Source organism: Pelodiscus sinensis, chromosome 19 (assembly GCF_052426305.1).
Source record: "Pelodiscus sinensis isolate ZL-2025 chromosome 19, ASM5242630v1, whole genome shotgun sequence".
NCBI classification, from domain to species: Eukaryota; Metazoa; Chordata; order Testudines; family Trionychidae; genus Pelodiscus; species Pelodiscus sinensis.
Genome location: NC_143070.1, coordinates 19,488,971 through 19,516,071, shown reverse-complemented (window position 1 = coordinate 19,516,071; position 27,101 = coordinate 19,488,971). Strand labels below are relative to the sequence as shown.

General features: G+C 49.2%; 1 protein-coding gene across 1 annotated transcript in view; it reads right to left on the bottom strand.

Annotated features, from left to right (window-relative positions):
• The window catches only part of LOC102445787 (uncharacterized), a 42,116-nt gene extending 22,656 nt beyond the window's left edge, over nt 1-19,460 (bottom strand). Inside the window, 6 exon segments of the mRNA XM_089771075.1 lie at nt 849-1,049; nt 12,878-12,990; nt 13,123-13,148; nt 15,819-15,919; nt 17,337-17,441; nt 18,511-19,460. Of these exon segments, the coding sequence (XP_089627201.1) occupies nt 849-1,049; nt 12,878-12,990; nt 13,123-13,148; nt 15,819-15,919; nt 17,337-17,436 (541 nt within the window). The 5' untranslated portion in view covers nt 17,437-17,441; nt 18,511-19,460.
• Between the last annotated feature and the right edge of the window lie 7,641 nt (nt 19,461-27,101).

Genomic DNA, 27,101 nt, shown 5'->3' with positions numbered 1-27,101 from the left:
ACTGCAGCCGCTATGGGATGTGCAGATTATCAGTCACAGCCGCACCTGGGATCCCCAGTGTAAACCAAGACCCCACTGTGCTACCAGGGTGTTTATATGGAGCTGAGCATCTCCCCTATTTAATGTATTTATCCCTCCCCAGCCCTGTAAAACAGGGACTTACTATAAACAGCTATTGCAGAGTCAGAGGACTGGGGCATGTGCAGTGTAAGTGACTTGACCAAGGTCACATGGGAAGTCTGTGGCATATCAGGGAATTGAACACAAGTCTCTAACACCAACTGCAGTGCCTGAAATGCAAAATGAATTTACTTCATGTTTATCTACTACAGAGCTACTCCCTGCAGAATGCTTGTGGAACACAAACTGCCTCCCTTAGCCCAGCATACAGCCCCTCTCACTTGCAGGAACGAGCATGTCAGAGATCAGCCACAGGCAAGTAAGGACTCTGGGAACTGCCCTCTCCATCCAGGGGCTCAGCACATTGGCACGAGGAGTACCCTGCAGGCACTAACAGCAGCCGCACCCAGACCCACAACTCTGGACCCTGACACCCTGCCTGGGCCCTTCCACTGACACCCCCGGCCAAGGCACCACATGGGCAAGATAGTGGGGAAGTACATTGAGACTTAGCTGTGGGAAGAGCAGCACCACTGTTATGTCCCTGAACCTGCTCCCCATGCGAGGGGTTGTGGAGGGGACAGTCTCTCACACATGAGCCAGGATTATTGGGGCTGATACTCCTGCCATTGGGAAGCAGGGGGCAATGAGGGACCCTGAAACAAATCCAATCCAGCTGCCTTAGAGCCCACCCAGCTTCTGACACCCAAGAGGACAGGAATCCTTACCCAGCCAGTTCACAGCCTCATAATTCTCCTGCATCACATCCCTGTAGAGGGCTCTCTGACCTGGGTTCAGCAGAGCCCATTCCTCCTCAGAGAAATACACAGCCACCTCCTCGAAGGTCACCGGCTCTGCCACAGCCATTTTCTTTCCCTGGCTCTGCAGGCCATGGGCCGCACTGGAGCAAGACATGGGTGTTCTGCAGCCTGGAAAGGGGAAAAGGGCAATTGGAGACATTTCAGAAAGGGACATTTCAGAAATTGGAGACATTTCAGAAATTCTTTCCACACCCCCATTCTTCACAGAATCTGTCCCTGGTGACACACATGCCAGACTCTGCCATTGTGGGAAAATGCTTGAGTCTAGATATTCAATAAACAATGCACACAAGTTAGATCCCAAATCCATATTCATTTATGTCAATGAAATGAGTTTCAACATAACTGCACCTGAAACAATGGGACTCGATTCTAAGTGTTTCTGATTTTAAAAAAGCCACAGATTCACCTGCCTGAATATGAATTCATGTATCTAAATTTAGGCTCCTATATTTAAAGCCCTTAATCTTCTTCCATTTGTTTGTAGCACAAGCCTAGGCCCTCATCAGGACTCAATAGACTGAGATACTTTATAAAACCTCTCAAGAACAGATTTAGTGAAGTCAAGGTGACCATTCAAATATTTTAAATTAAACACACCTGCTGAAAATTTATAGGATAAGATCCTAAGTTTCACAGGATGGGGTGGGGAATCATTAGATGACACTCTGGTTTCATGTGTGTCACAAGCCATTATATGTAATCCCATTACCCCAACACAAATGTTTATTCCCCCAGAGAATATTTTCTAGAAAGTCATCAAGTTTTGCTTTGAAGACATCAGTAGATGGAGAATTCACCAGTTCTTCAGTTATTTGATTCAGAGGCTAATCATTTTCGATTATGCAAATGAAACATGGGATATTTAAATCCCCACTTCATTTGCAATTTCAAAGTGTCTAATTTACATCCATCTGTCGAAAGAGGGATATAGTCTAGACACAGCTATACAGTGGAAGCTTTCACCCTTTCACCCTATTTTTTAAGCAACAGTATATTTAAACTGAGCAGAGTGACCATTGAAATCTGTCAGATTTAAGGTGCTGTAACTTGCGAGCTTTGACGTCATAACTTTAATGTCATGTCATGGAAACAAACCCTTCATAAAGTAATGGAATAATGGGAAATGGGGGTAAAAATCCTACGTTAATTCCTTTAGTTTGAAATGTTTTAATTGCTATTCCATCACATTGTAAAAATGAGGTATGTACATGCCAATGAGACAATCAGATGCAAATGCCAGTTACAGCAAAATAGTACTGCTAACTTCAAAATCGGTATCATACTGCTAATAATAATGTTTAACTTCACATCTGAATCAGTGTTATAGTATTGAACTTGTAAACAAACCAGTTCAGATATCTCCCTTTCTAATCAGATGATGAAATTATGATACAATTATTTTGTAGAAGGATGGCTACTTTTAAATCCATTATTGAACATCCTGGGAGTAATGCACACAAACCCACTAGACTAGGGAATGTTTTAACATCCCTGGACATTCAATAATAGATTTTAAAGTAGCCAACCTTCTACAATCCCCACATAGGATACATTTACAAACTCCTTTTAAGCAGACACAGAAACCCATCAGGGAGTCTTTTAGACCCCAAGAGCAGGTCTGGCCATTACAGGGTTTGGAAGGGGCTTTATCTAAAATATTTCATGGCATCAAGTCCAATTTAACAGGCGAATCCATCTTATCAGGCAAGGAAAAGCTGTCTTGTCTAGTCCCTGGGTAAGATTGTGCCATTCAGATCACAGCCCTGGGAAGCAGGCCCTGAAATGCCCCATCCAGGAAATGGGAAACTCACCATATCTGCCCCCATACCTCATTTTTACCAGCAATGTAGAGGGCTCCCTGTCCCCATCACCTCTGCCCCTCTGTTCCTGGGGTTTTCCCTCTGCTACTAGCTATAGGCCCAGATCCTGTTCTAACCTTCCCCCCACCTGTACTGATTTTGCACCTTGCCCCCTCTCCTGTCCCTGCAGCCAGATGTGTGATCCACTCCTACAGTCAGTTTTCCCCTTGCACAGATTTGCCCCATCCCCACCCATGGTGGTTGCTCAGCTGCTCCTGGGGCAGGGCCACATGGCAGATGGCTGCCCCATGTCTTGGAGCAGTGGTACAGTGGTACAGCTGTCCCACTAGGACCGCGGTCACAAACAGGTCGATGGCATCCTGTCCGCCCCGCCCCGCCCCCATTTCCCTCCCACCCCCGAGAAGCCCCACTACCTACCTCAAGTGAAAATGGAGGTAGTGTCAGCTTCCCGGGGATAGACAGAAGTCCTGCAGCTTAGCGCCATTTCCGGCGATTCCAAAAGTGCGCTAGCTGCTCTGCTGGATGTACTGTGGGAGGGAGCATCGTCTCCCTGCACCACACAGGAGGGGTGAGTCAGTCCTGGGGCAGGCATGTGTGGGGCTTCCTTGCATGGGGGGGGTCGGCCTTGGGGCAGGTGTGCGCACGGGGCTTCCCTGCGCTGGGGGGGGCAGATCAGACCCGGGACAGGCGTGCGCGTGGGGCTTCCCTGCGCGGCGGGGGGGAGGTTGGCCCCGGGGCAGGTGCACGCGGGGTTTCCCTGCACCAGGGGTGTGTGTGTGTGTGTGTGTGTGTGTGTGTGTTTGGTCCTGGGGCAGGCGCGCACGTGGGGCTTCCCTGCGCCGGAGGGGAGGAGGGGGGTTGGCCCCGGGGCAGGCACACACACGGGGTTTCCCTGCGCCGGGGGGGGGGGGGGAGTGTAAGTTGGGCCCCAAGGAGGCACATGCTGGCTTCCTGTGGCGGGAGGTGAGGGAATCCTGGAAGGAGGCAGATGCAGGGGACTCTCTGCCTCCATTGCCCCCCCTGCCTCCTGTTCCCACTCCCCACTTCCCTCTCCCTAACCACAGAACTCTGTCCCCATTCCCCTGTCCCCAGCTACAGAACTCTGTCCCCACTGGCACCCTGTCCCCTGCCAAAGCACCCACTAGCACCCTTCCCCAGTACTATGTCCCCTGTTCCCACCAACACAGTTGGGGCCACATTAAGTGAAGCTTGGAGGGGGTTGGAGGGTGGAGGAGGGTTTTTTTGCATCTCACTTGTGTGGCCCCAACTAACTTTTCTTGGGTCAGTGACCTCTGACTCAAGACAGGTTCCCTCCCCTTCTCAGAAATAAAGACAATGCAGAAACTTTTTGTTTGACACAGTATTTTATTTAAAAATGAAGCCTGGCCAACAAACCCCCGATTGGAGCTAAGAACCCATCTGGCCACAGCATCATAACACTCCTGCGCTCCCTTTTCCCCCAGACACTACATCGGAGCCTGTTATACACTGGGACCCCCTGCCCTGAGCCCCTCACATACCCCAACCCAAATTCCTGAACCCTCACATCCAGAAGTCTGTGGCTTGCTTAGTACCCTAACCCTACACCTGACCCCAACACTGCCCGGCCTGGCGCCCTCTCCCCGAGCCAGTGTCCCCTTATCCACCTTCTCCTGCATCCAGATTTCCTCTCAGAGCTTGCACCTCTCACCCCTTCCCATGCCCAAATCCCTCATTCCCACCCCAGAGCCTACACATCCTGTCTCAACCCAGCAAGGTTTCAGCTAGACTGCAGGAGTTTTTCAGGATTCCGGAGATATCCCAGAAAAACCTCTTCTGCATCCAGGGATGCATTTGTTCTTCCACTTCTTTTAGTGGAAGAGCAAACATGATCTTTCGGTCACCTCTATATTCCTCTTTCCACAAGGAATAAGGGGACTTCGAAAAAAAGGGGGTTTTCTGACATTTGGTCCAGTCTAGACAGGCCAAATGTTGGAAAAACCTCTTCCTACAGAAGAATTGGGGGAAAAAAAGCAGCGGTATAAGGGTTGGGGATAGCAAGTGATGGAGAGGAGAAGAATAGAGAGGGCAGAGCTTCAAGGAAGGGGCGAGGCGGTAGATCTTGTTCTGTCATTTAAAAAGTGATCTTGAGTGTGAAAAGGTTGGAGACCACTGCACTAGGAACAGCCGCACTGTGGCCTTGGTCTAGCTCTGACAGCCGCTACATGGCTTACCCTGGCCCAGCTCTAGTTACAAAGGGGTTAGATTAAACTCTTGCTGAAGGCACTTCTCTATTTTCAGTCAGACATTATTTCACCCCTTCTGCCACAAGAAACATAGCACTGTTGTTTTTGTCTATATACACATGTACATATTTGCATTCCCTTGTTTTTGCATTAACTTCTAGAAATATGTACCATATTAAACAGGTTATTTTCCATTTTTAGATTAATTTGAATTATTTTCTCCATCTATGCAATTGTTTTCACTTTAATATCTATGTAAATTACTAAAAGGGAAGTGTAAGTACAGAAGGCAAATAAAGGCATCAGAAGGGAGCTGAAGTGTTCCCTTTTGTTTCTGACATGCAGCAAAATTGTCAGTTTTCAGTTACATAAAGCAAAAACTCCATAATAAAATTCAGTTAAAATCCACTATCAACTATTATATCACTAAAGAGAAATATTTTCCCAGTCCTTTTTAATTTGGAGACATGCACAATATCGTCCAGCACCATATAGTCTACAGAAAATGTAGGGTTTAAAATACATTGTTGAAGATAAATGCTCACATAATAGATTATAGATGGTGTAGGCACAGAAACTGATCTTTACCATTTTTAACTTAATTTTCATATGCACTCAGATTAATATTTTGGTAGCAGTTCCAAAATATCTTTTAAATAATTTCCCAAGATATACAGGACGCAAAATGATACAGCTGGACATGCTATAACACACTGGAGTATGAGGAGATGATATAAGTGTCTATAAAGCATCTTCTTTAAAAATAAATCTTTTTGTTTTATTTTACTGCCATTACATATTTCAATACACAATCAACACTAAAAAAAACCCTGAGATCCTCAGAGATTTTGGGATCCCCCCCAAGACTTCTTCACCTCGCCTCCCCTCCCCCCCAACAAATTGTTGTTAGCTTCTTATAGTAACAGGTAAAACAAACAGCTCTCTGCAACTTTTTCAAAGAAATTTCACTCACTGCTTTGTTTTTAACGTTGGTTGGGGTTTTTTGTTTGTTTTTGTAAATACTTACAGTAGAATAGCTGCAACAGAAACACGATCACTGTTCTTTGTTGAAAAGGTCTGCCAAGCAGCCAAAATACTACCAAATGCCAAAAATTGAGTAAAAAATTCTTCCAGGACCTAGATGGGGTGTGATCGAGTGAGGTGAGCACAGACCCGAGAGTCGGGGATTCTTTAGTCCTTTCCCAAATTCTAACTTTCTCTGCGCTCTTGGAAAAGCTCCATCACCTCGGCCCGTGTGCGCGGGGTCACGCTCCGCTGGCGGGAGCCGGGCAGAGGGGGGGGGGGGGCGGAGGCACCAGCAGGCTCCGCGACGGCCCCGGACAATTCCCGCCTCAGCGAGGCTCCGCGTGTCCGGTTCCCCGGGAAACGAGCGAGTGCGGCCCCGCGACCCCCCGCCCCGGCGCGTGAGCAACACCCCGACCTCGGGAGGGGGGGGGGCGCTCATGGATGGAAGCTCTGGGCGAGACGCAGCCCCCCGGCTGAGATGTCACCTGCGCCCCCGCTCCTCACCTCGGCTCCTCCGATTCCTCCTGCCCCTCCCCCGCCCTTCCCGGGAGCAGCGGCGCAGCCAGTAACTGCACAAAGGGCTCCCTCAGGGCGCATGCGCAGTAACCGCTGCGGGCGCTCCCGCCTCCCTCTACTCGCGCGGGGTCAGACGCTGCGGCGGGCTCCGACCAGTGGGACAGGCAGGGGCCGCGACTGACCGCGGGGGGGGGGGGGTTAGACGCACTGACAATCCGGCCGGAGTGGTACGGAATGGGGGGGTCGGACTGCGCATGCGCAGCGGGTCTAACTCCCGTGGAGGGCCAGCGCCAGAGCTTCGCTCCGACCGGCCGGGCCACGCCGCAGCCGCGCGGGTCAAGCTGCCCGCGGTGTTTGCAAAACCGGCCCGTGGGCAGAGGCGGGTGTTTCCCGTTCCCGGGCTGGAGGCGCATCTCAAGGCCCCGCCCAGGGCTGGGATCTGACTGGCGCAATGTCTCCCCCCCCCCCCCGGGCCTGGCCAGGGCGGCGCCTCCCTAAAGGGCGGGATGCACGGGGTCAGAGACAGCCCCTGCTGCACAGGGCCACAGCCCTGCCTGATTTTAAGAGGAATAAGGGATCTTCCGGAAAAGGCTTTATTTTCCGAAAGATCCCGTCTAGACTGGTGCTTTTCTCTGGCAAAGCCCCGAGCCGGAAAAAAAACGGCAGCCATGTTCATGCAAATGCCGTGGGGGGATATTTAAATCCCCCGTGGCATTTGTAATTCCGACTTGTCTCATTAGCATCCCTTTTCCGGAAAAGGGTGCCAATGTAGACACAGCCCTGGTGTGTGGGGAATGTCAGAGGCTGCCTCACTGAGGCTATATCTACACTGGCGCGATCTTGCGCCAGAGCTATGCAAATGAGGCTAAGCGTGGAATATTGCTGAGCCTCATTTGCATATCTAATGAGCTGCCATTTTGTGGAAGAGGCTCTTGTGCAAGAAGGAGCTGTCTACACTGCCCCTTCTTGCGCAAGAAAAACCCTCTTGCACAGTGCTGTTACGCTGATTATTTTCAGGAATAATGGCATTGCGCAAGAGGGTTTTTCTTGCGCAAGAAGGGGCAGTGTAGACAGCTTATTGCGCAAGAGCCTCTTCCACAAAAATGGCAGCTCATTAGAGATACAAATGCGGCTCAGCAGTATTCCACGCTTAGCCTCATTTGCATAGCTCTTGCGCAAGATTGCACCAGTGTAGACGTAGCCTGAGGGGTTTTTTTCTCTCAGTGGTATGTAGACCCTAGCTGATTTTTCTGTCAGTGGCCTCTGACCCAGAAAAAGATCCCTACCCCTAAGTTTCTTCATGGAGGGAAGTTGATGCATGAAATTGGAAGGAAGGAAAAGTCTGTACAGGAGCCAAACTGACAGCATGGGTGGAGGTCACACATCCGGCTCCAGGGCCAAGAGAAGGGCTAAAGGGAAAGGGGCACAGACAGCAGGAAAAAAATACTCCAGTTGGTGGGGAGACATTTGCAGTGTTTGTAAAAATATGAGACAGGGAACAAAAGGTTTTTCCACCTGCCAGGATAGGGGGGCTACCAGCCTGGTCCTGGGAAGAGGCGGAGGGCTGGGTGGCAGCGGGTGGCTGGCTCATCTTGTGCCAGGAGCAGGGTCTGCTGGCTGGGTGCTGGCAGGCTTGCAACTGGCACAAGCACCATAGCCAGACTGTGCCCCTTTAAGGGCTCCAGGGCCAGGAGGGGGGCAGAAGAGTTTCCCTGGTTTGGCCCAGAGTGGCCACCAGAGCAAGCTGGGAAGGGCTAGCCTCCAACTAGTTCAAATTAAGTGGCTACACAGCCCTTAATTCGAACTACTTAATTCGAACTAGGCATTAGTCCTCATAGAATGAGGTTTACCTAGTTTGAATTAAGCGCTCTGCTAGTTCGATTTAAATTCGAACTAGCGGTTTGTATGTATAGATGCTATTAAAGTTAATTTGAACTAACAGCTGTTAGTTCGAATTAACTTTGTAGTGTAGACATACCCTTATAGTGAACCCGCTGTCCTGCCTTGGTGGTATACTTCCTTTTGCTCTCCCAGAGCTTGCCTTGCGTATGCCAACAGGGTGAGAGAGAGAGAAATGGCAGAAGTCAGGATACTGGAAAGGAAGAGCATGTATGCAGATATTAACTAAAGAAAGAAATCTGGAGGACTTGGGATTGACTTCACCTCTGATCTAAAATAAAATATAACCCTCCTCGTGGAACGAGGTGTACTGGTAGTTCGAATTAGAGAGCCTAATTCGAACTACCTACTCCATGCTGCGTGTAGCCGTGGGCACGGAGTCCGCACTAAGGGGGATTTAAAAATGGCGGCGCCCAGCAAGATGCAAATGAAGCCCTGGATATTTAAATCCCGGGCTTCATTTGCAACTTCAAATGCCTACATTAGCCACCCTAGTTTGAACTAGGGTGGCAGTGTAGACATACCCTCCTTCTCCCCCCGTGACACTGCTGTTTCTAGCCCGTTGAGTTTCACATGCTCTGTGCAGGGCAAGGAGGGGGTGGTAGGTCTCAAAGATCAAATACCAGGCATGTACAGTACCTGCATAGAGCTGGGTGCGTCTCCACCCTGCAACCAAACACAGAGAGTGGGATGAGAATGCCCCTGAGCACAGACACTCAGCAGGAGACAATGCCACACGCATGCACACACATGCACATGCGCACACATGCACGCACACAAGGGTTGTACTGCAGGGAATGGAACTTACTCAGTGCCAGCTGGAGTTTGTCAGAAAGTGAAACTCAGAGAAACTCAGTGTCATGTTATCTTGCAGAAGGGAAGCGAGTCTGTGACGGTTCCTACTCCCTTCCTCCCCTCCCCCCCCCTCTGGTTTATGCAGTTGACTTACGGATACAAATATGCAGAACTCAAAGATGCTTTGGACAAATTACCTCATGTGACCTACCAATTTTAATGGCACAATCAGCTGGCTCTGTATATCTTTTTTGGTGCATGTATCATTCTTGTGTGTAAAGTTAGAGATATGGGGGATGGGATGCTTTATGATTTTCAATGTGCAAATGAAAGACATTGAGGGTGTTTCCAATGTTCAGACACCTCAATGACTGGGTGATCAACTTAACAACTTGATTACAGCCTATTTTGTCCTTTAAGTCTCAGCTGTGGTTCCTCTTAAGATGGCACATGACCCCCTAACCGGGAAGGTCTGACCAGGTAATTTTCCATGGAAGGTGGGGGAGAGAACAAGTTCCCACTCACAGTGAAATCTATAGAAAAATGGGAAGCGAGCTTTCCTTTTGTCTTTGGTTGGCATGACACACCCAAGAGAATAGTCAGGCACCCCAGAGAAACAAAAGATCTTCCCTGGGTTGAAGGTTTGCCACACTCCATCACAGAGTCAAGAAGACCATAAAACAGGGAAATTACAGTCCTTAGACTTGGCCTGGAGGCTACCTCAAAGACCAGAGCCTAGCACCTCCAGGGCGACAAAGGAATAGTGAAAGGGAGAACTGCAGTAGCCCCACTAAGCCACCTAGCCAGGAGCAAGAAGTAGTCAAAGCCAAACAGGGATCTTTCAGCAAAATATTAACCCTGTGAAGCACAAGTACTCTGGGTGATGTGTATGATGGGAATTGATAAGCTACAATTTTAATTAGCAGAATAGATGGCCAGAGATATAAAACAAACACAGGAATTTCACTCTATCCAAATGAGGAAGTTTGTGAGACTGGGGCAGGGGAAAAGGAAGGATGAGGAGGTGGAAGGGTGAAGCAAAATGCAGGACAATGTAGCACTTTAAAGACTAACAAGATGGTTTATTAGATGATGAGCTTTCGTGGGCCAGACCCACTTCCTCAGATCAGATGAGGAGGTGGAAGGGGTCACTGAGTAGAGAAAAGGAAGATGCTGAAAAACAGGGGCAGGTGAGAGTTTTGCGGGGCCCAGGGCAGCACAATTTTGTGGGGGCCCCCCTTTGGAGAAAAAATAGAAAAAAAGTGTCAAATGTGCAAATTGAAAGCCATTTTCATATTAAATGTGAATTGGGTAAATTTGATAGAAACTTAATTTAGTTGGATAATTTTTATTTTAATTATATTGTAAGTCATTCTTAAACAAAATTCTGCATTAATAATTTAAAAAATTCATTTGTATTTAAGTCTATTATAGCTGTCTAGCTCTTTTGGCAGCACATTCTTCAATTATGTCATTAAAGTCCATTTCTTTACACAGGTCTTTTTCAATCGATACAATCGAAAGACCTACACAAAAAGCTCCTGGCTCGTAGTAAATCTTAAGTAATTCTTTATTAGTTTCAATTTTTCCATTGTACCTTTTAGACTGAGATTACATTCTTCTACATTTTCTACCTGCATCTCTCGCTCTGCTAGTCATTTTATAATTTAGGGTTGTCAGCGAATTTACACTTATAAAATTGTTATTTATCTGTAAAAAACGGAGTGAGTAACATGGCGCATGCATCACTGCCACAGCCGACAGGTAGTAGAGCGTGCGCAAATCAGTTTCAATCTGTCGCCCATTGCATATTCACATTACTTCATTACACATGTTTCACATATCACTATTAAATGTGCTTTCTTAAAAAAACTAGCCAATAGCCCGTCATAAGACGGGATTTTCAGGTCTCTCCTCCACGTCTGTCTCTCTCTCTCTCCTCCTCCTCCTCCTGTCTCCCCGCTCTCTCTCTCAGCTTTCCTCCGCCTCCTGCCTCTCTTTCCGTCTCTCTCTCTTTTCCCCCTCCTGCCTCTCACGCTCTCTTTCTCTTCTCCTCTTCCTCCTGCCGCCTCGCACTCTCTCTTTCTCTTCTCCTCCCCCTCCTGCCTCTCACTCGCGGAGCCCAAACGGCCGTTTGTGCTGCTTGCTCCCGTGCGGCGGCCTGGCTGAGCGGCGCAGAACTCAGCTGAGTGCCACGGTGGGAGGTGAGGCGGTGATGTACATGCCCAGGAGGTGGGACCTGAAGCCTCTGTCACGCCCTTTGCCTCCCACCGTGGTGCTTGGCTGAGTTCTGTGCCGCTCAGCCAGGCCGCCGTGCGGGATCAAGCAGCTCAAGCAGGCGTTTGGGCTCCGTGCTGCACCCTCATGCTGCACAGGGAGCACGGGGCCCAAATGGCTGCTTGCACCGCTGCTTGCTCCCGTGTGGTGGCTCGGTGCAGGGCCTATTGAAGCTTGGGGCCTGGGGCAGCTGCCCCGCTTGCCCTGCCCTATATCTGCCACTGCTGAGAAAAACTGATTTCTCACCAGTGTGTTGGGGGAGAGACCTGCCCTGGAGTTGCTCTGTTCAGGAAATAAAGACCAGGGAGTGAGTGTGAAGAGGAGACGCTGCAGCAAGATGGTAAGTGAAAGAGCCAAGGGCCACCAATAGCGGAGGAGACCCCTGACACATGGTATATGCCCAGGAGTTCTGACATGATGGGGAGTGATATGGCTGAGCTGCTCTCAGTAACAATCACCTCTGTTTAAAACCAGCTACTATGCTGGAGAATCAAGTGTTGGGAATGTTGTGCCTTAGGAAGAATGAACCCTGAGAACAACAGCCCAGTGAGCCTTGCATCAGTGCCTGGCAAACTAGTTGAAACAGCAAATAAAGGGCATGTCTACACAGCAGCATTATTACAGAATAACCGACATTACTCCAAGATAACACAGCGCACGTCTACACAGCAAGCCTTTATTTCAAAATGTTTAGTGGGAGGACTTGTTACTCCAACTCCTGTAACCCTCATTTTATGAGGAATAAGGGAAGGCGAAGGGAGCGCGCTCTTCCTTTGACTTCTTGCTGTGTAGACAGCGCCAAAAGCTGAAATAAGCTAATTTTGACTTCAGCTACGCAATTGACGTTGCTGAAGTTGTGTAGCTTCATTTGAGTTTTGCCCTGCTGTGTAGACATATACAAATAGAATTCTAAGCCAGCCATATGGTGCTGATAAGACAGGGGTGAATAAACCTCAAGCCAGGGGCCTCCCTGTACTGGGGAGTCTACAATAGCACTCCAGCTCTCCCACTGTCCCACCGTAGGACTGGAGGACACAAAATCTACTAGCCTGGGCCCTCCCCAGGCTCTCGTGTGTGAGGGCAATGTGGGGAGTGTCTTTCTCCTTCTCAACTGGTAGCCACAGTGAGGGTTGGTTTTTTTTTTTTTTTTTGGCTTCTCATTTCTGTGCAGCCCCTGATCGATTTTTATGTGGGTAAGTGGCCCCTGATTCCCCCAAAAAAGTTTCCTGACCCCTGTGATAGGAGAAGCTCTGACTAGCAGAGCTGGAAAGGAAACCTGTGTCCTGTGAATCTATCAAATTGCTTTGAGTATGTCAGTGAAAGAGAGCACAAAGGGGACCCAACGACATCAGATGGCAGGATCCCCATACTTTACCTTCATATCCCTGGAACTCAGGCTGCAGGACCACATTCTTTCCAGGGGAGACGTTGTCCTTCCTTCTCCTTTGAGACTCCATGGCATCTTTCACAGCTGTCAGACCCTGAAGCCTAAACACAGTCTTTTCTGTCATCACTTACTGTTTCTTTCATTCAGGGACACACTGATCCCAGGAAAGGGAAGGGGAAAGGAACCTTTCAAATTACAGCCCCAGAGACATAATTGTTAGAGAAACAACCCACCTGCCACTCAAGAATGTCGCATCTGCCTAGCAAGGAAATAGAAAGACAACCACATCAGATTTTCCTTTGCAGGATGGCTCTGTATGCCAGTCTGGGGATATTTCACCATCTGAACTGCAAAAAGTATTCACCAAAAAAACACTTCTCCAGCCTGAGGGAGATTCCCTGTCAAATAGGAAAGGCTGGTAGCAAAAAGTGAGGAACTATTTAATTTTAAAGATAGGTCAGAGGAACTTTTTAGAATGGCAGGTATTCAATGACCTACCTCAGTGGTCTCCAACCTTTTTACACCCAGGATCACATTTTAAATGTCAGGGCAAGCCAAGATCTACCCCATCCCTGCCCCAAGAGCCCACCACTTCCTTGAGGCCCCACCTTCTCCGTTCCCCTCCTCTCCATCATTTGCTGTCTTCAGCCCTTACTCACTCTCACTGGATTGAGACAGGAGGTGCAGGCTCTGGGGTGGGATCGGGGAATTTGGGAGCGGGAAGAAGTGAGAGGTGCAAGGTCTGTGAGGGAATTTGAGTGCAGGAGAAGGGGATGCTGGCTCAGGGAGGTGGGCTCCAGGCCGGAGAGTGTTGGGGTTAGGTGGAGGGTTGGGGTGCTGATCAAGCCACAGGCTTGAGGATGTGGGGGTATAGGAGCTTGGGTTGGGGTGTATCAGGTGCTTAGGTTTATGGTATGTGGATGGTGCAGGAGTGTTGTGGCAGAAGACTTGGAGATATGGGGGTGCAGGACTTTGGGGATGTGAGAGGCTCAGGATAGGGGGTTCCGGTGTATGATGGGCTCAAGTTTGGGGTCTGTGGGGGTGCAGGAGTGTTATGACACTGTGGCCAGATGCGGGCTTGGCCCCAATTGGGGGCTTGTTAAAGTTTCATTTTTAAATCAAATATTATGTCCAACACAAAATGTTTCAGCATTGTCTTTACTTATGGCAGGGGCGGGAAATCTGTTTTGGGTCAGGGGCCACTGACCTACAGAAAAATCAGTCAGGGAACACACAAGTGATATGCAAAAAAAACAAGCCCTCCAACTTTCCCTCCCCCAAGCCTCACTGATGTGGCCCCAGCTGAGACACCTCACAGCCCTGGCACTCTAGCCCCATCGGGGTGGGGTAGATAGGACTGAGGTCAAGGCCTCAGGTCAGATTAACTCTTCTAGGGTTCCAGGGTTAGTGGATTTTGTGGATCCCTCTACACTCTGAGGTGGGGCTAAAAATGAGGGATCCAGTGTGTGGGCAGGACTGCCAGTGAGTGGGACGGGGGTGCAGAATCTGGGTGGGAAACAGGGTACAGGAGCAAGCTGGGGGTAGCTGTCTGGCCAGGAAGGAGGGGTCAGGGTCAGAGCACTGGTGGTGATCAGGCCAGGGGGCAGGTGACAGGGTGCTGGTGGGGGTCTGGCTAAGGCGGACGGGGCAGGAGCAGCTCAGCTGGTACCTAGGGGTCTCCAGGGTCAAGGATCTCTGAGGCTGGATCTGCAGGCAGCACTGGAAGAAGTGGATGAATGGCTCCTTTAAGAATCCAGGCACTACAGATCTTGCATCGCCATCTTAACTACTGTACCCCCACCCCCGCCTTCCTGGAGCACAGGGAAGGAAGGGAAGACAAGAAAGCACGCACTGTTGTGGGCAGGAGAGGAGTGTGCACTTTCTTGTCTTCCCTTCCTTCTCCATGCTGCCTATCTTCCTTCCTACAGGGTTGCGGATTCTAGCCCCTTCCTGGGAGCCACCAAGTCCTGAAGCTCTGTGCCAGATCCAGCTTCTCAGGAAGTGCACCTGCTGCTCCTGCTCTCCCCACAACAGCGTGTGCTTCCCGAGAAGTCAGATCTGGCCCAGAGCCATGGGACTTCCCCATACACAACAGGAAGCTGGAGCTAGCTCTATTTTTGCGGGAGACTGTAGCGCCAGTGTGGGTTCCTCGTTGGAGGTGGTGGGGAGCAAGGGAGGGCTGGGAACACCTCCTTGCTATCGAGTGGCTGTGCCCGTGATCAATGAATTCATCACGATCGACTGGTTGGTGACCACAGACCTACCTGATAAGGGCTCTACTAGCTCTCCCTATAATCTTCTTATTTGTGTTTGTTTGTGGCCAGTTGTGCTCAAGCTATGCTAGGAAATCTCCAAACAGCAGGAACAGCCTCTGCCCCAAGGAGCTCCCAATCCCATAATACACACACGGGAGAGCATACTGACTTTAGCAAAACATGAAAAACAGCCAACAGTTTCCTCTCCTTTTCCTGGGCAAGCTGACCTTAGAGAACTCAGCAGAAATGAACATCTGGGAAGGATGAGGCCCTGTGGCAGAACACCACTCTGTTCTGAACTCTGGCTGTCTTGCCGACTGCTTTTTTCAGATGTGCCCCCTCCTTTCTCCAACCCCTGCTGTCCCCTGCACTTTGTGTTTCTTGGGACCTCTCTGCCATTTATAATTTAAGAGTTTCCACTCAGTGTAGGCTGCTGGAGCTGAGCCCTTTGACTGACAAGGCTCAGGCAGCCTCAGGATGTTGAATTGTGTTCGGACCCATAGGGACTTTTTTCCCATTCTTTCACTCTCCTCCCTCATAAGAAGCTGGGCTGGCTGTGCAAATGCCTAGCAGTAAATGTTGGCCTCTGCTTATGAATCAGAGGAGAGACTTGGGTATGGGGCCATTAGGATAACTGACCTCCCCAGAGTAGTTGGAAGGGACACATGACATACCAGCTTGTGATGCGGAGAGCCATAGTTTCTCCTAAGCACAGGGTTTTCAGCCTCTTTACGGACACAAGTTGAAGCCTCTTTCCGTTCCTCTGAGACTCTCTCTGCGATTGACATGAATAGCTGGGTTATTTATCTCCATTGCTCTCGCCTAGAGCAGTCTCTCTTGTGGCTCCCAACCTCTGACCAGGTGCCAAAAACAACAATCCCCATAACAAGCATCCTACAATTGTCTTCGCTTTATAAAATTCCCCAGGCCACAACCTCATGCTCTCCCTGGGTATGTCTACACTACCACCCTAGTTCGAACTAGGGTGGTTAATGTAGGCAACCAAAGTTGCAAATGAAGCCCAGGATTTAAATATCCCGTGCTTCATTTGCATATTGCCAGGTGCTGCCATTTTTAAAGCTCCGGTAGTTCGGACTCCGTGCCCGCGGCTACCCGCGGCACAGAGTAGGTAGTTCGGATTAGGCTCTCTAATCCGAACTGCTGGTACACCTCGTTCCATGAGGAGTAACGATAGTTCGGATTAGAGAGCCTAATCCGAACTACCTACTCCGTGCCGCATGTAGCTGCGGGCACGGAGTCCGAACTACCGGGGCTTTAAAAATGGCGGCGCCTGGCAATATGCAAATGAAGCACGGGATATTTAAATCCCGGGCTTCATTTGCAACTTCGGTTGCCTACATTAACCACCCTAGTTCGAACTAGGGTGGTAGTGTAGACATACCTCCTGAGAGCTGACTCCCTGGAATTACTGGGTGACTCCACTGGCATCAGATGTGGGCTGCTTATGGGTGGGGAGTCCTGCACACACTCACAGCACATCAAATGCCCCAACTTTCCCCAGCTTCCATAGATTATGGTTCTACAATCTGTGGACATTCCAGGTGGATGACTGCATGGGAGCTCAGCTTGGGACATGCTGGCATTAACTTCCTGAGCTGCAGTAGAGACATGAACACTAGGTGAGAAGAAAGTGGCAGAGAAGCTAACAAATCAGACATTTCTGGCCTGAAGGCAGCCTGTCGGTAACTAGGATGCTCTCATATATAAATGATCATCCTGCCTACCCTCGAGGTTGTCACGAAGCATCAGGGCCTGCTTAGAGGCTCTTCTCAGAGCAACGGGGCAGTTAGTGTCCAGCTGTCTGACCCTCCCTCTGCCCCCATGGGGAGTCTGCTCTGCACTTTCTCTGCTCAGAAACATGGTTTCCATTAGGGCAACTTGAATAGGAGGTGCAGCAACTAAGTGGGGCGTTCCTGCTGGGAGATTCAGAGAGAAGGATCAAGCATGCTGACCACCAAGAGGAAGAGTCAGGAGTGGAGACGTGGCCTATAGCTCTTTGGAAGGGACAGGGGAACAGCATTTCCCCTCAATGGAGAACACATGGGACACAGGGGAGCTGAACTGGGTCAGTTACACAGACACTGCAACTCGATGGCCAGGTCTTAATGAATCTATAGATGAAACTAAAGTACAGTGATATGGTTTCACAGGAGCAGGGGCCCCTGTCTTACCTTCATGTCCTCGTAACTCAAATTGCAAGGCCACCTTCCCACCAGGGGAGAGACTGTCCTTCCTTCTCTCTCCAGATTCCACTGATGGGTTTGGAGACATTGACTCTTTCGACATAAACACAACATTTCCTGTCATCATTCACTGCCATCATCACACCAACACTGGTTGTCACCAGAGGGAAGGGAAGGGAAGGGAAGGGCCTTGGAACTTCTGTCCCAGTGAACATATGGGGACATAAAGAGTTATCAGGAGAAACAATTCCAAATGGCAGAGGCCATTCTTAATGTGTCTTATTTCTCTTCCTTACCTTTCATTCTCCACCTTTACCACTGAATTGAAATGACTCTGGTCAAAAGTTAAACACCCCGGCTACGTCTAGACTGGCATGATTTTCCACAAATACTTTTAATGGAAAACTTTTCCGTTAAAAGCATTTGCGGAAAAGAGCGTCTAGATTGGCATGGACCCTTTTCCGCAAAAGCACTTTTTTGCACAAAAAAACCCCGATCACCATTTTCGCAATCGGAGCTTTTTTGCACAAAACAAATCTGAGCTGTCTACAAGGGCTTTTGCCCGAATGGGAGCAGCATAGTATTTCCGCAAGAAGCACTGATTTCTTACATGAGATCGTCAGTGTTCTTGCAGAAATTCAAGTGGCCAGTATAGACAGCTGGCAAGTTTTTCCGCAAAAGCAGCTGCTTTTGCGGAAAAAGTTGCCAGTTTAGACACAGCCCCCATGTCAATGGGGAACAGAGTGCACGGGGGAAGGGAAAAGAGGGAGGGGGGGTTGAGTCCCGCCCACCCTGGGAGCAGCTAGACAGCCGACACTAGTTGTCTCAGAGATGGAACTGGCTCCCACATTAGGAAGGCAGGATAAGGGATGCCCTGAAGGTAGCAGGCTAGGCTGGGTTCTGGAGTGGCTTAAGAAATAGGGCACTTACCCTTGTAGCCTCAGGGTGGTGGGTTCAAGCCCTACCCACCCCCATAGGCAGCAGCCAGATAGCTACCACCTCAGGGACAAAGCTGGCTCCCCCACCAGGAAAGCAGGATAAGGCAGGGAGATGGGGTGGGTTCTAGAGTGGACAAGGGGATAGGGTCAAACCCAGGACTGGCCCCCCCCACATTGTGACGCACAAGGAGCTTGGGACACTGTGGCACTGATCACAAACCCACCTGTCCCTGGGAGACATCACATCCACCTGCACAACAGAAAGAAAAACAACATTGACATTCTATTTTTACTCAGTGCTCTGGGATTGCATCACGCTTGGCACTGCAGAAATGATTTCATGGCTTCATCCCTTCCCACAGAACAAATGCCTAATCAGAAATGAACAGGAAGGGGCTTGGTGAATCTGGATGCTCCTTTTAGCACAGTCATTTAGAAACATCATCTTGTCATTTACCATTTACACCAATATTTGAGTGTGGACCGGAAATGTTCCATGTTCATTTGCTGCGTGTCTCTGAAATGATTCCTCAGACACAGAGGAATTCCACACCAAACATCACATTAAAGAATGTTTCAGTAACGTATGGGGCACAATCCACACAAGAACGATGTAGTTATTATAATAATATAATGTGTTGAAATTTCGAGTCAAACTTACATATTTACAAACACTTGATCATTTAAAAGGAGTGTACTGAGTAGCTAAGCCGACTATGCCTTCGGTCCAGTCATACACTCATAACAGAGAAAACATTGCCCTGGTGTGGCAGAAGGCTCACAGTGAGCAGACATTCCTCCCTTCCTCAGACAGTCCCAATGCTGCCAGGGTTTCAAGGTTCTGTGTGCATTGTAAGATCCCAAGGGGACATGAACTCCTTTTCCCAGCACAATTAGAAACACAGCATCTACAGGTACAAACTTGCTAGCCCCAGCCATGAAACAAACATAGAATCCTAGGACTAGAAGAGATGTCAGAAGGTTATGGAGACCAACCCCCTGCCCAAAGCAGGACCAACCCCAACTAAATCATCCCAGCCAGAGCTTTGTCAAGATGGGACTTACCTCTAGGGATGGAGTTCTACCACCTCCCTTGGCAACCTGTTCCAGTGCTTCACCACCCTCCAATCACCCAACCCCTCTGAGCCTCTTGCCCTAACTCCTGCATCCCCACACACTACCCTGAGTCCCTTCCCACACCTCCCAACCCCCTGCCCTAACTCCTGCACCCACACTCCTAGTCCTGAAGAACCCAAGCAATCCCAGGTAAATCTTCTAGTACTTAATACATTTCAGTTGGTATTTTATTGTTTAACAGTATGGTTAAACTGCAGTTAATTGTGATTGACTTTTAAAATCATGATTCATTTTTTAGTTAATTACTTAACTATGATTAATTGATAGCCCTAATTTTTAATTATAAATGTTGGTAAATGTCAATTTCAAAGTACACACACAAACTGACAAAAATAGTTCAATCAATAATAATCAAAACATACAGAAAGGGAATGTAAGAAAAATGTTGCTTGAGGACTTGTCAGAGTTTGACTTGTGGATATTTACTTTGTATGTTTTGACTTAATCATTTTTGAACCCTACTGTCTGACCTCCCCATGTCCCCATAATTACATGCAACTCTGACATTTTAATTACTAGTGCAGGTTGAACCTCTCTAGTCCGGCACTCTCAGAACCTCACTGGTGCCAAACTAGAGAATTTGCCAGACTACAGGAGGTCAATATTTTCTAGTAGCATTACCAACACTTCCACTGCTGACTGGGCTGTTAGAAGACACTGAGGGGTCCATTAGAGCTAAATAACAGCTAAGAACACTAAGAGCCAGGCTGATGGCTATAAACAATTTTTATGGGTCCATGGGAAAATTGGCCACACTCATGGTGAGTGGACATCCAGCTAACTAAAATCATGCCAGACCATGGATGTTGCCAGACAAGAGTGCTGGACAACCTATGCTACTTTGTGTGATGTCTCCTGCTAACACTTCAGGTACTATAGTGGAAAGTCAGACAGGGCAGACAGCCCATTAGTGAGGACAACAAACTGTGGAAAGGCCTGGCCTTCCTGTGAGCACCCCATACTGCCAATGACTCATAGATGTTCTGATGCTACAGAGTCAGGTGACCTGGTCACCTGATACTAACCTGCATCTTGATTTGCTAGACTGTTCCATTATGAGGTAGGAGAATCAAACAAAGAATTTCCACCTTATGAAAATTCCATATAAGGCAGGGGAGGAAAACAATTAAGGTCTTCAATGTGCTTTTCCTCTGCCTCCCCACAACAATTAACAAATACAAAAATAAAACCTTTGAAAACATCTGGAAACAAAAGGTCTTGAACTAGAGAAGGCAGGGAGTATTGGACCCAGGCTAGAAAGATGTCGCTTGCCTGTGAAGGACTCTACCTAAAACAATATCTAGAGTGAGGAATTATTATTTATTTGTAACTGGTTTATTTAGTCAATCTAGCTTAGTTTTCAAGCTTTGTATTATTTCTTAATAATCTGCTTTGTTCTGTTTGCTATCTCTTTAACCACTTAAAATACACCTTTTTTAGTTAATAAATTTATTTCTTATTTGTAATATAATCCAGGTTATGTAATCTCTAACGAGAGTGTGTGAAAACCGTGTGTACCTTCCTCCACAGTGGCGGATATAGGGCAGAGCACATGCGCCGTGTCAAAGGGGGGGCCCTGCAAAATTGTGCTGCCCTGGGCCCTGAAAATCCTCATCTGCCCCTGTTCCTCCACATTGATGGAGGAGGCAATTTCCATATACTTTGTGGTCTGTGCTCCAGGGAAGATAAAGCTGATCACATTGGGCAGGAGACACTTTGGGGGAAGGGCAGGGAGCCAACTGCCAGGGGATGCTAAGCCCTGGAGTACCCACAGAGTCAGCACTTATGCCTCATTCTAATTCTAAGGTGATCTCAACAGGATACTGATGACCTCAACTTATCATATATGCTAATTCATTGCCATGGCACCGTTGTGATCAATCATTTGTGGATGTTCATGTCAGCTTATGGTCCTGTGGGTGGCCAGTGTTATTATGAACAAAATTCCCCCTCTCTACACATTCTATTTCCAGCTGGCGGTTACTATTGGGCCATTTATTTTTGGCAAAGTTCATAGGCCTCAAGCCAGAAGCCAATGTCTTTCAGGAGAAAGGCCTGCAGGTTCCCTCCATTACTGCTGAATGTAAGAAAGGCAGAATATAAGAAAGGCAAGCTAGCCCTATGGGCTATATTTATAGCAGCACTACTGATGAAATAATAGCCTTCAGAGATGTGACCTCTTTGTAAGCAGAGGTGAAGAGCTTTTGCAGTGCACCCTTCTGAAATATTTCTAAACTGGTCATTGGTACCCTTTAGTAGCTGAGCTCAGGAGTAATCCAGTGATATTCAGGTAACGAAGGACAGAGCCGTATTTTTTTCCATAACCCTGCATCAAATCTTTAAAAGATATTGAAAATGTTATAAGCAGCTTGTGTGTGTGTGTGTGTCTGCGTAAGAGGACACAAGGTGTTTTGGGAACCCCTTTGCAAAGTGCCCCCAAGTTTGCACTACACACTGTACTCTAGCCTCATTGCAGAATACCAATTTTCCAGATGATTTGTCTCTGCATGTGGATTTAAAAGCACAATGGCTCCTATAAGAAACTGCAGCACCCAAAGACAGGCACTGCTGAATGCTGAAGTGACAAACTGAAGCATTTTGGTGTTTCTGAATCATTTTGTGCAGACAAAGCTTTTTTTTTCCTCATCATAAATAGCCCCATAGCATCTCAGACCTTCGGTAACTGTACGGTAAACTTTTTCAAACCTCTCTGTATCAGGATCTTGCTCCTCTAACTTTGCCATTCCTGCTTCAATAAGACAAAAAGCATCAGCTAACTCTCTTGTAGAAAATTTTTTCAATTGTGGAGTTTCTAGGTCTTGGTTTTCTTCCCTAGATTCTATCTGCTGCTCTAGTTCCATAAGGTCTTCATTGGTTAGTTCTTTGCCATGGAAGTCAAGTAACTCTATGATATCATTTTCAGTGATGTCCAACTGCAGTTTATTACCAATAGCAACCACAGTTTGCCTGGTTTCGGCGATTTCATCATCTGTAAACCCTAGAAATTCTTGTGTGAATTGGGGGCACAATTTGTTCCAAACTCCTCTCATATTTGTCTCTTTCACTTCATCCCAAGCATCAGCAATATTGTTGATGGCATCATAAATGTTATAACTTTTCCAGAAATCCCTTAAGGTCATCTCATCCTTTTGGGTAGCCCTGACAGCTTGTGAGAATGTCCTCCTTAAATAATAGGCCTTAAAGGAGGCTATGACTCCCTGATCCATTGGCTGAATTAGTGATGTGGTGTTGGGGGGTAGAAATACCACCTTTACATTGGGGTGCATGTCATCTAAAGTGTTTGGATGTCCAGGGGCATTGTCAAGGAGAAGGAGAATTTTGAAAGGAATGTTTTTGCCCAAGCAATAACGTTCAACAGTAGGGACAAAATGGTTCGAAAACCATTCTTCAAACATAGCAAGTGTAACCCAAGCCTTTGAATTTGCCCTCCAAATAACAGGAAGAGATGCCTTAGTGACATTGCGTAGGGCCCTCGGATTTAGGGAACGATGCACTAGCAAAGGTTTCAGCTTTAAATCTCCAGATGCATTACCCCCAAGTAATAAAGTCAGCCTGTCCTTTGATGCCTTATGTCCTGGTGCATTTTTTTCCTCTTTTGAAATGTATGTCCTCTCAGGCATTTTTTTCCAAAACAAGCCAGTTGTGTCTACATTAAAGATTTGTTCTGGCAAATAGCCTCCATCATCAATAATATCTTCCAATATCTTGGGAAAAGAACTTGCAGCACTGACATTGGCACTCGCTGCTTCACCTTGAGCTTTAATATTATGCAAATTTGTTCTTTTTTTAAAGCGATTGAACCAACCCTTACTTGCAACAAATTCTTCATTGCAATCACCTTCACTTGCTGTACGAGTAGCTTTTAAATCATTGAAAAGGCTTCGAGCCTTTTCTTGCACTAAAGAAAGACTGATAGGTATATTCCGCTGATTTTGGTCTTCTATCCAAATTGTCAGCAACTTTTCCATCTCGATAATTAAACCACTGCGTTGCTTGGTAATAATCGTAGCATTCATTGGGGTATGGCGTTTCACATGCTCCATTATTCTACCTTTATCTTTTAAAATTGTTGCGATTGTTGACCGACTGTAACCACATGCTCTACCAATGGAGGATGGATTTTCACCTCTCTCTGATCTCTTTATTATTTCTACTTTATCTTCCATGGTGATGGTTTTTCTTTTCTTTGCTGTATCACCAGCACTTGCATAAGATTTGTGTTTTGGAGGCATTGTTGCAGGGTGCAAAAAACACTGTACAGTATGTACACAGGTTCTGGTCAGCGGGACGCCGGGCCCAAGGCACCTTTGTTTTGAAGTCCGGCTGGGCCGATTGTCAGGTGCAGGACCTTCACAATAAAAGAAGCAGTAGAGTTACACGCCTAAGATAGTGCCTGTGGAGGCTTGGGGAACGTAGCGAGGAGTCGGGCTACCCAGTGATGGTGGGGGAGCGGGGGAGGGGGGGGGGGGGAGTTCAACTTTATTGGCGTGTTGGCACCTGTGGAGGCTTGGGGCACGTTGTGAGGAGTCGGGCTACCCAGTGATGGTGGGGGGGGGGGTGTCACCTTTATGGGCATGACCGGGTCTTGAGCCAGGTGAGGGCTGGTGGCAGTGTAGAGCTGGTCCTGATAGCTTGAAGGAGCAAGCAGGAGCTCTGCAGCAGTGATCTCCCACTGCGGCGTGAACCTGGGCTGTCAGCCAGCGGGAGGTAGGGAGATTACTGTATATACATATGCCAGCGGGAGGTAGGCTGTCAGCCAGCGTACGTAGCAGCCTGTGGCCGGAAGCGTGGCTATGCTAACTACGCTTACGTTGGATCCGTAGTGACGAACGGAGGCCCTCGCTGCTGCGCAGTTATACTAGCCACGGATGCTGCAGCGTTGTTTGCGTAGCCACGCTGCCGGCCAAAGCGAAGTCAGCGTTGCCACGCCGTGCAGCAGTGAGGACCTCCGTTCGTAACTATGGATCCGACGTAAGTTCGATTGACGCAAGTCAGAAACTGGCTGTATATTAGGAACTAGGCAGGCAGGAAGCCCAGCTGAGTTCTGACTCGCTCCGGATCTGGGAGTTCAGACCCCCTCCAAACATGAGCTGCTGCCACCGCCCACTGCTGTCTCTGTATCAGAGGCAGCAGCATTGGGGTGACAGGCAGCCAGTCCACAAGGGAGGCTGCTTTTTAAACTTGCTCCCCTCTCAGACCAGCTCCCGCTTGGCAACCTACGCTGCTGCCTCAGAGACAGCAGCATGGAGTAGCAGGGGGGGTCCTTGGGAGTGGGTCCAGAGCACACTGGTGGTTCTCAATAAGAATTAATGAGATTACTTGACTATTCAATTAATCAATATTTAACATCCCTAGCCAGGTTGATTCTAGACTTCAGACCTTACAGCAGCAGAGTTGTGTCATAGTAAGATCTCCCATGTAGTCTTTTTTGCCAGCAAGAGACAGGCCAGGCTAAGGATGTTACACAATTATTTAAGCAAGCACATTTTAACTGCTGAAAATGCAGCAGCTACCTAGTTACATGTAGGTGTGTGGGGAGGTGGGTTAAAATTAATAGCACATACCTGGAGTCTGTGTGCAGCTGTGAAGGTTAACCAATGATCCCAAGCTCCTCAGTTACCTGTGTACAATTAAACATTCACATGTCTAGTGCAGGCCCCTGCGCGCAAGACTGAACTAAGTATTATCTGGACTGGGCTGGGGGGGGGGGGGGGGGTGTATAGAATGCAGCCCATGGGCTGGATCTGACCTGCTACCACTACTGCTTGCAGCCCAAAAAGAGCCTCGGGCAGGCTTCCTGCCTTCTGCACTCCTGAATGCCACGCAGAGGGGGCTTTATCCTTTGTGCACTGCAAGCCTTATCTAGATTGGGAGGACAAAATGTGGCCTGCATGGTGGATCCAGCCTTCGAAACTCCCAGATCCAGTTTGCCGCCACCGCCACCACCACCACCACCACTACCGACTTGTGGTCCAGAGACTTGGCCAGGGTTCCTGCAGCCCTGCCTCAGGTCACAACCCAAAACCTAGGGTGCTGCTGGGCTGCTTACGTAGCAGGCTCCCGGCCAGAACCTCCCAGCCAGACCTAGCACCTGGCACCCCAGACCCTCCATCCCCCCAAACCCTCTGGTCCCTCTCCTCCTCCATGTCAGAATCCTCCCCTAAACCCATCTCCATACTCACTGCTGGACCTTGAACTCCATCCCGCACAACCCTCCAGGTCACAGCCCTCCTTCACCTACACTCCCTCCTGGACCCATCCCCCCCGCCCTACAATTACCTGCCTGGAACTTCCTTTTCTAGGGATGTTAAATATCAGTTAATTGAACAGTCAAGACAGCTCAAATTCTTATTGGTTAGTTGACTACTCTACAGCCCCCAGGGAGCCCCCCCCACCTACCAAGGAGGCCCCCCCCCCCACACACACACCACTCTGCACTGCCACCGCCTTTGTATCAGAGGCAGCAGCGCAGAGTGCCAGTCAGGAGGTTCACAAGGGGAACCAGTTTAATACTCAACTCCCCTCATGGGCCAGAGAACATGGGTCCCAGGGCAAAACCTCTAATAAAGAGGCATCAGCATGAGGTGGCAGTAGCCTCTGTCTAGGATGGGATCTGAGCTTCTCAAATCAGCACAAGCCAAAACTAAGCCAACCTGGCTCCTAATACACTTTAAATGCAGAGCCATAGCACAGCCCTCGCAAGCCAGGACTGAGCCGGGCAGCAGGTCAGACTGCTAAAAAATGTTTTGGGGAGGGAAATGCCTGTAGCCTGTTGCATTAACTATAAGCTTTTGCTTCTCAGTTAATCAACTACATTAGTCCATCCCTTTTCTGCACCAGGCTCCATCCCAGCCCCGCACCCCAGTGACGCGGGCAGAGCCCGGCCCTGGGCCACTGACCCAACACTCGGGAGCCCCGCAGCTGGGCTGCGCTGCCAGGGCGAGTCTGAACCGCAGCCCGGACAGGGCCCGAGCCAGGGAAATTCCCCCCGTCACCAGGCTGGGGTCGTTGTCACGTGACCTGACTCCCCCCCCCCCCCCGCGTGACAAAGGGCCGCCCCCCTCCCCGCGGCCAGTGATTTGGGTCCCAGGGCAAAACCTCCCCGCGCTGCTCCCTCAGCGCGCCCCCCCGATATCACCCGTCACTAGCCTCCACCCACCCCAACGCTCCTCTGCCCCGGCCCTCCAGAGCCGCCGCCGCCGCCTCCTCAGCTTACCTCGCTTACCGGAAACGGAAGCAGCAGCGCAGCGAGTAACGATACAAACGGCTCCCTCAGAGCTCGCGCGTGCGCAGTGACGCTAGCAGGGGCCGCACCCGTCTTGTGTTTGTGCGCGGCGCGTGACGTTGTTGGGTTCCGCCCAGGGACTACTCAGGACCAACCGCAGCGGGGCCTGAGCAAGGACGGGGAGCGACTGGCGGGGGGGGGGGGGGAGCGCACTAAGAACCCGGCCGGGGCGGGGCAGAGCGGAATGAGGGCGTCAGACCGCGCGTGCGCAGCGGGCCAGTGACTCCGGTCGTGAGCCAGCGCCAGGGCTCAGCTGAGACCGGAAGGTGCCTGGCCACGCCCCAGCCCAGCGGGCTTGGGCTCCCCGGGCCGGGCCGCGCCGCAGGCTGCAGGTGCGGGGCCGGAGTAGCCCCAGCAAACCGAGGCGCGCCC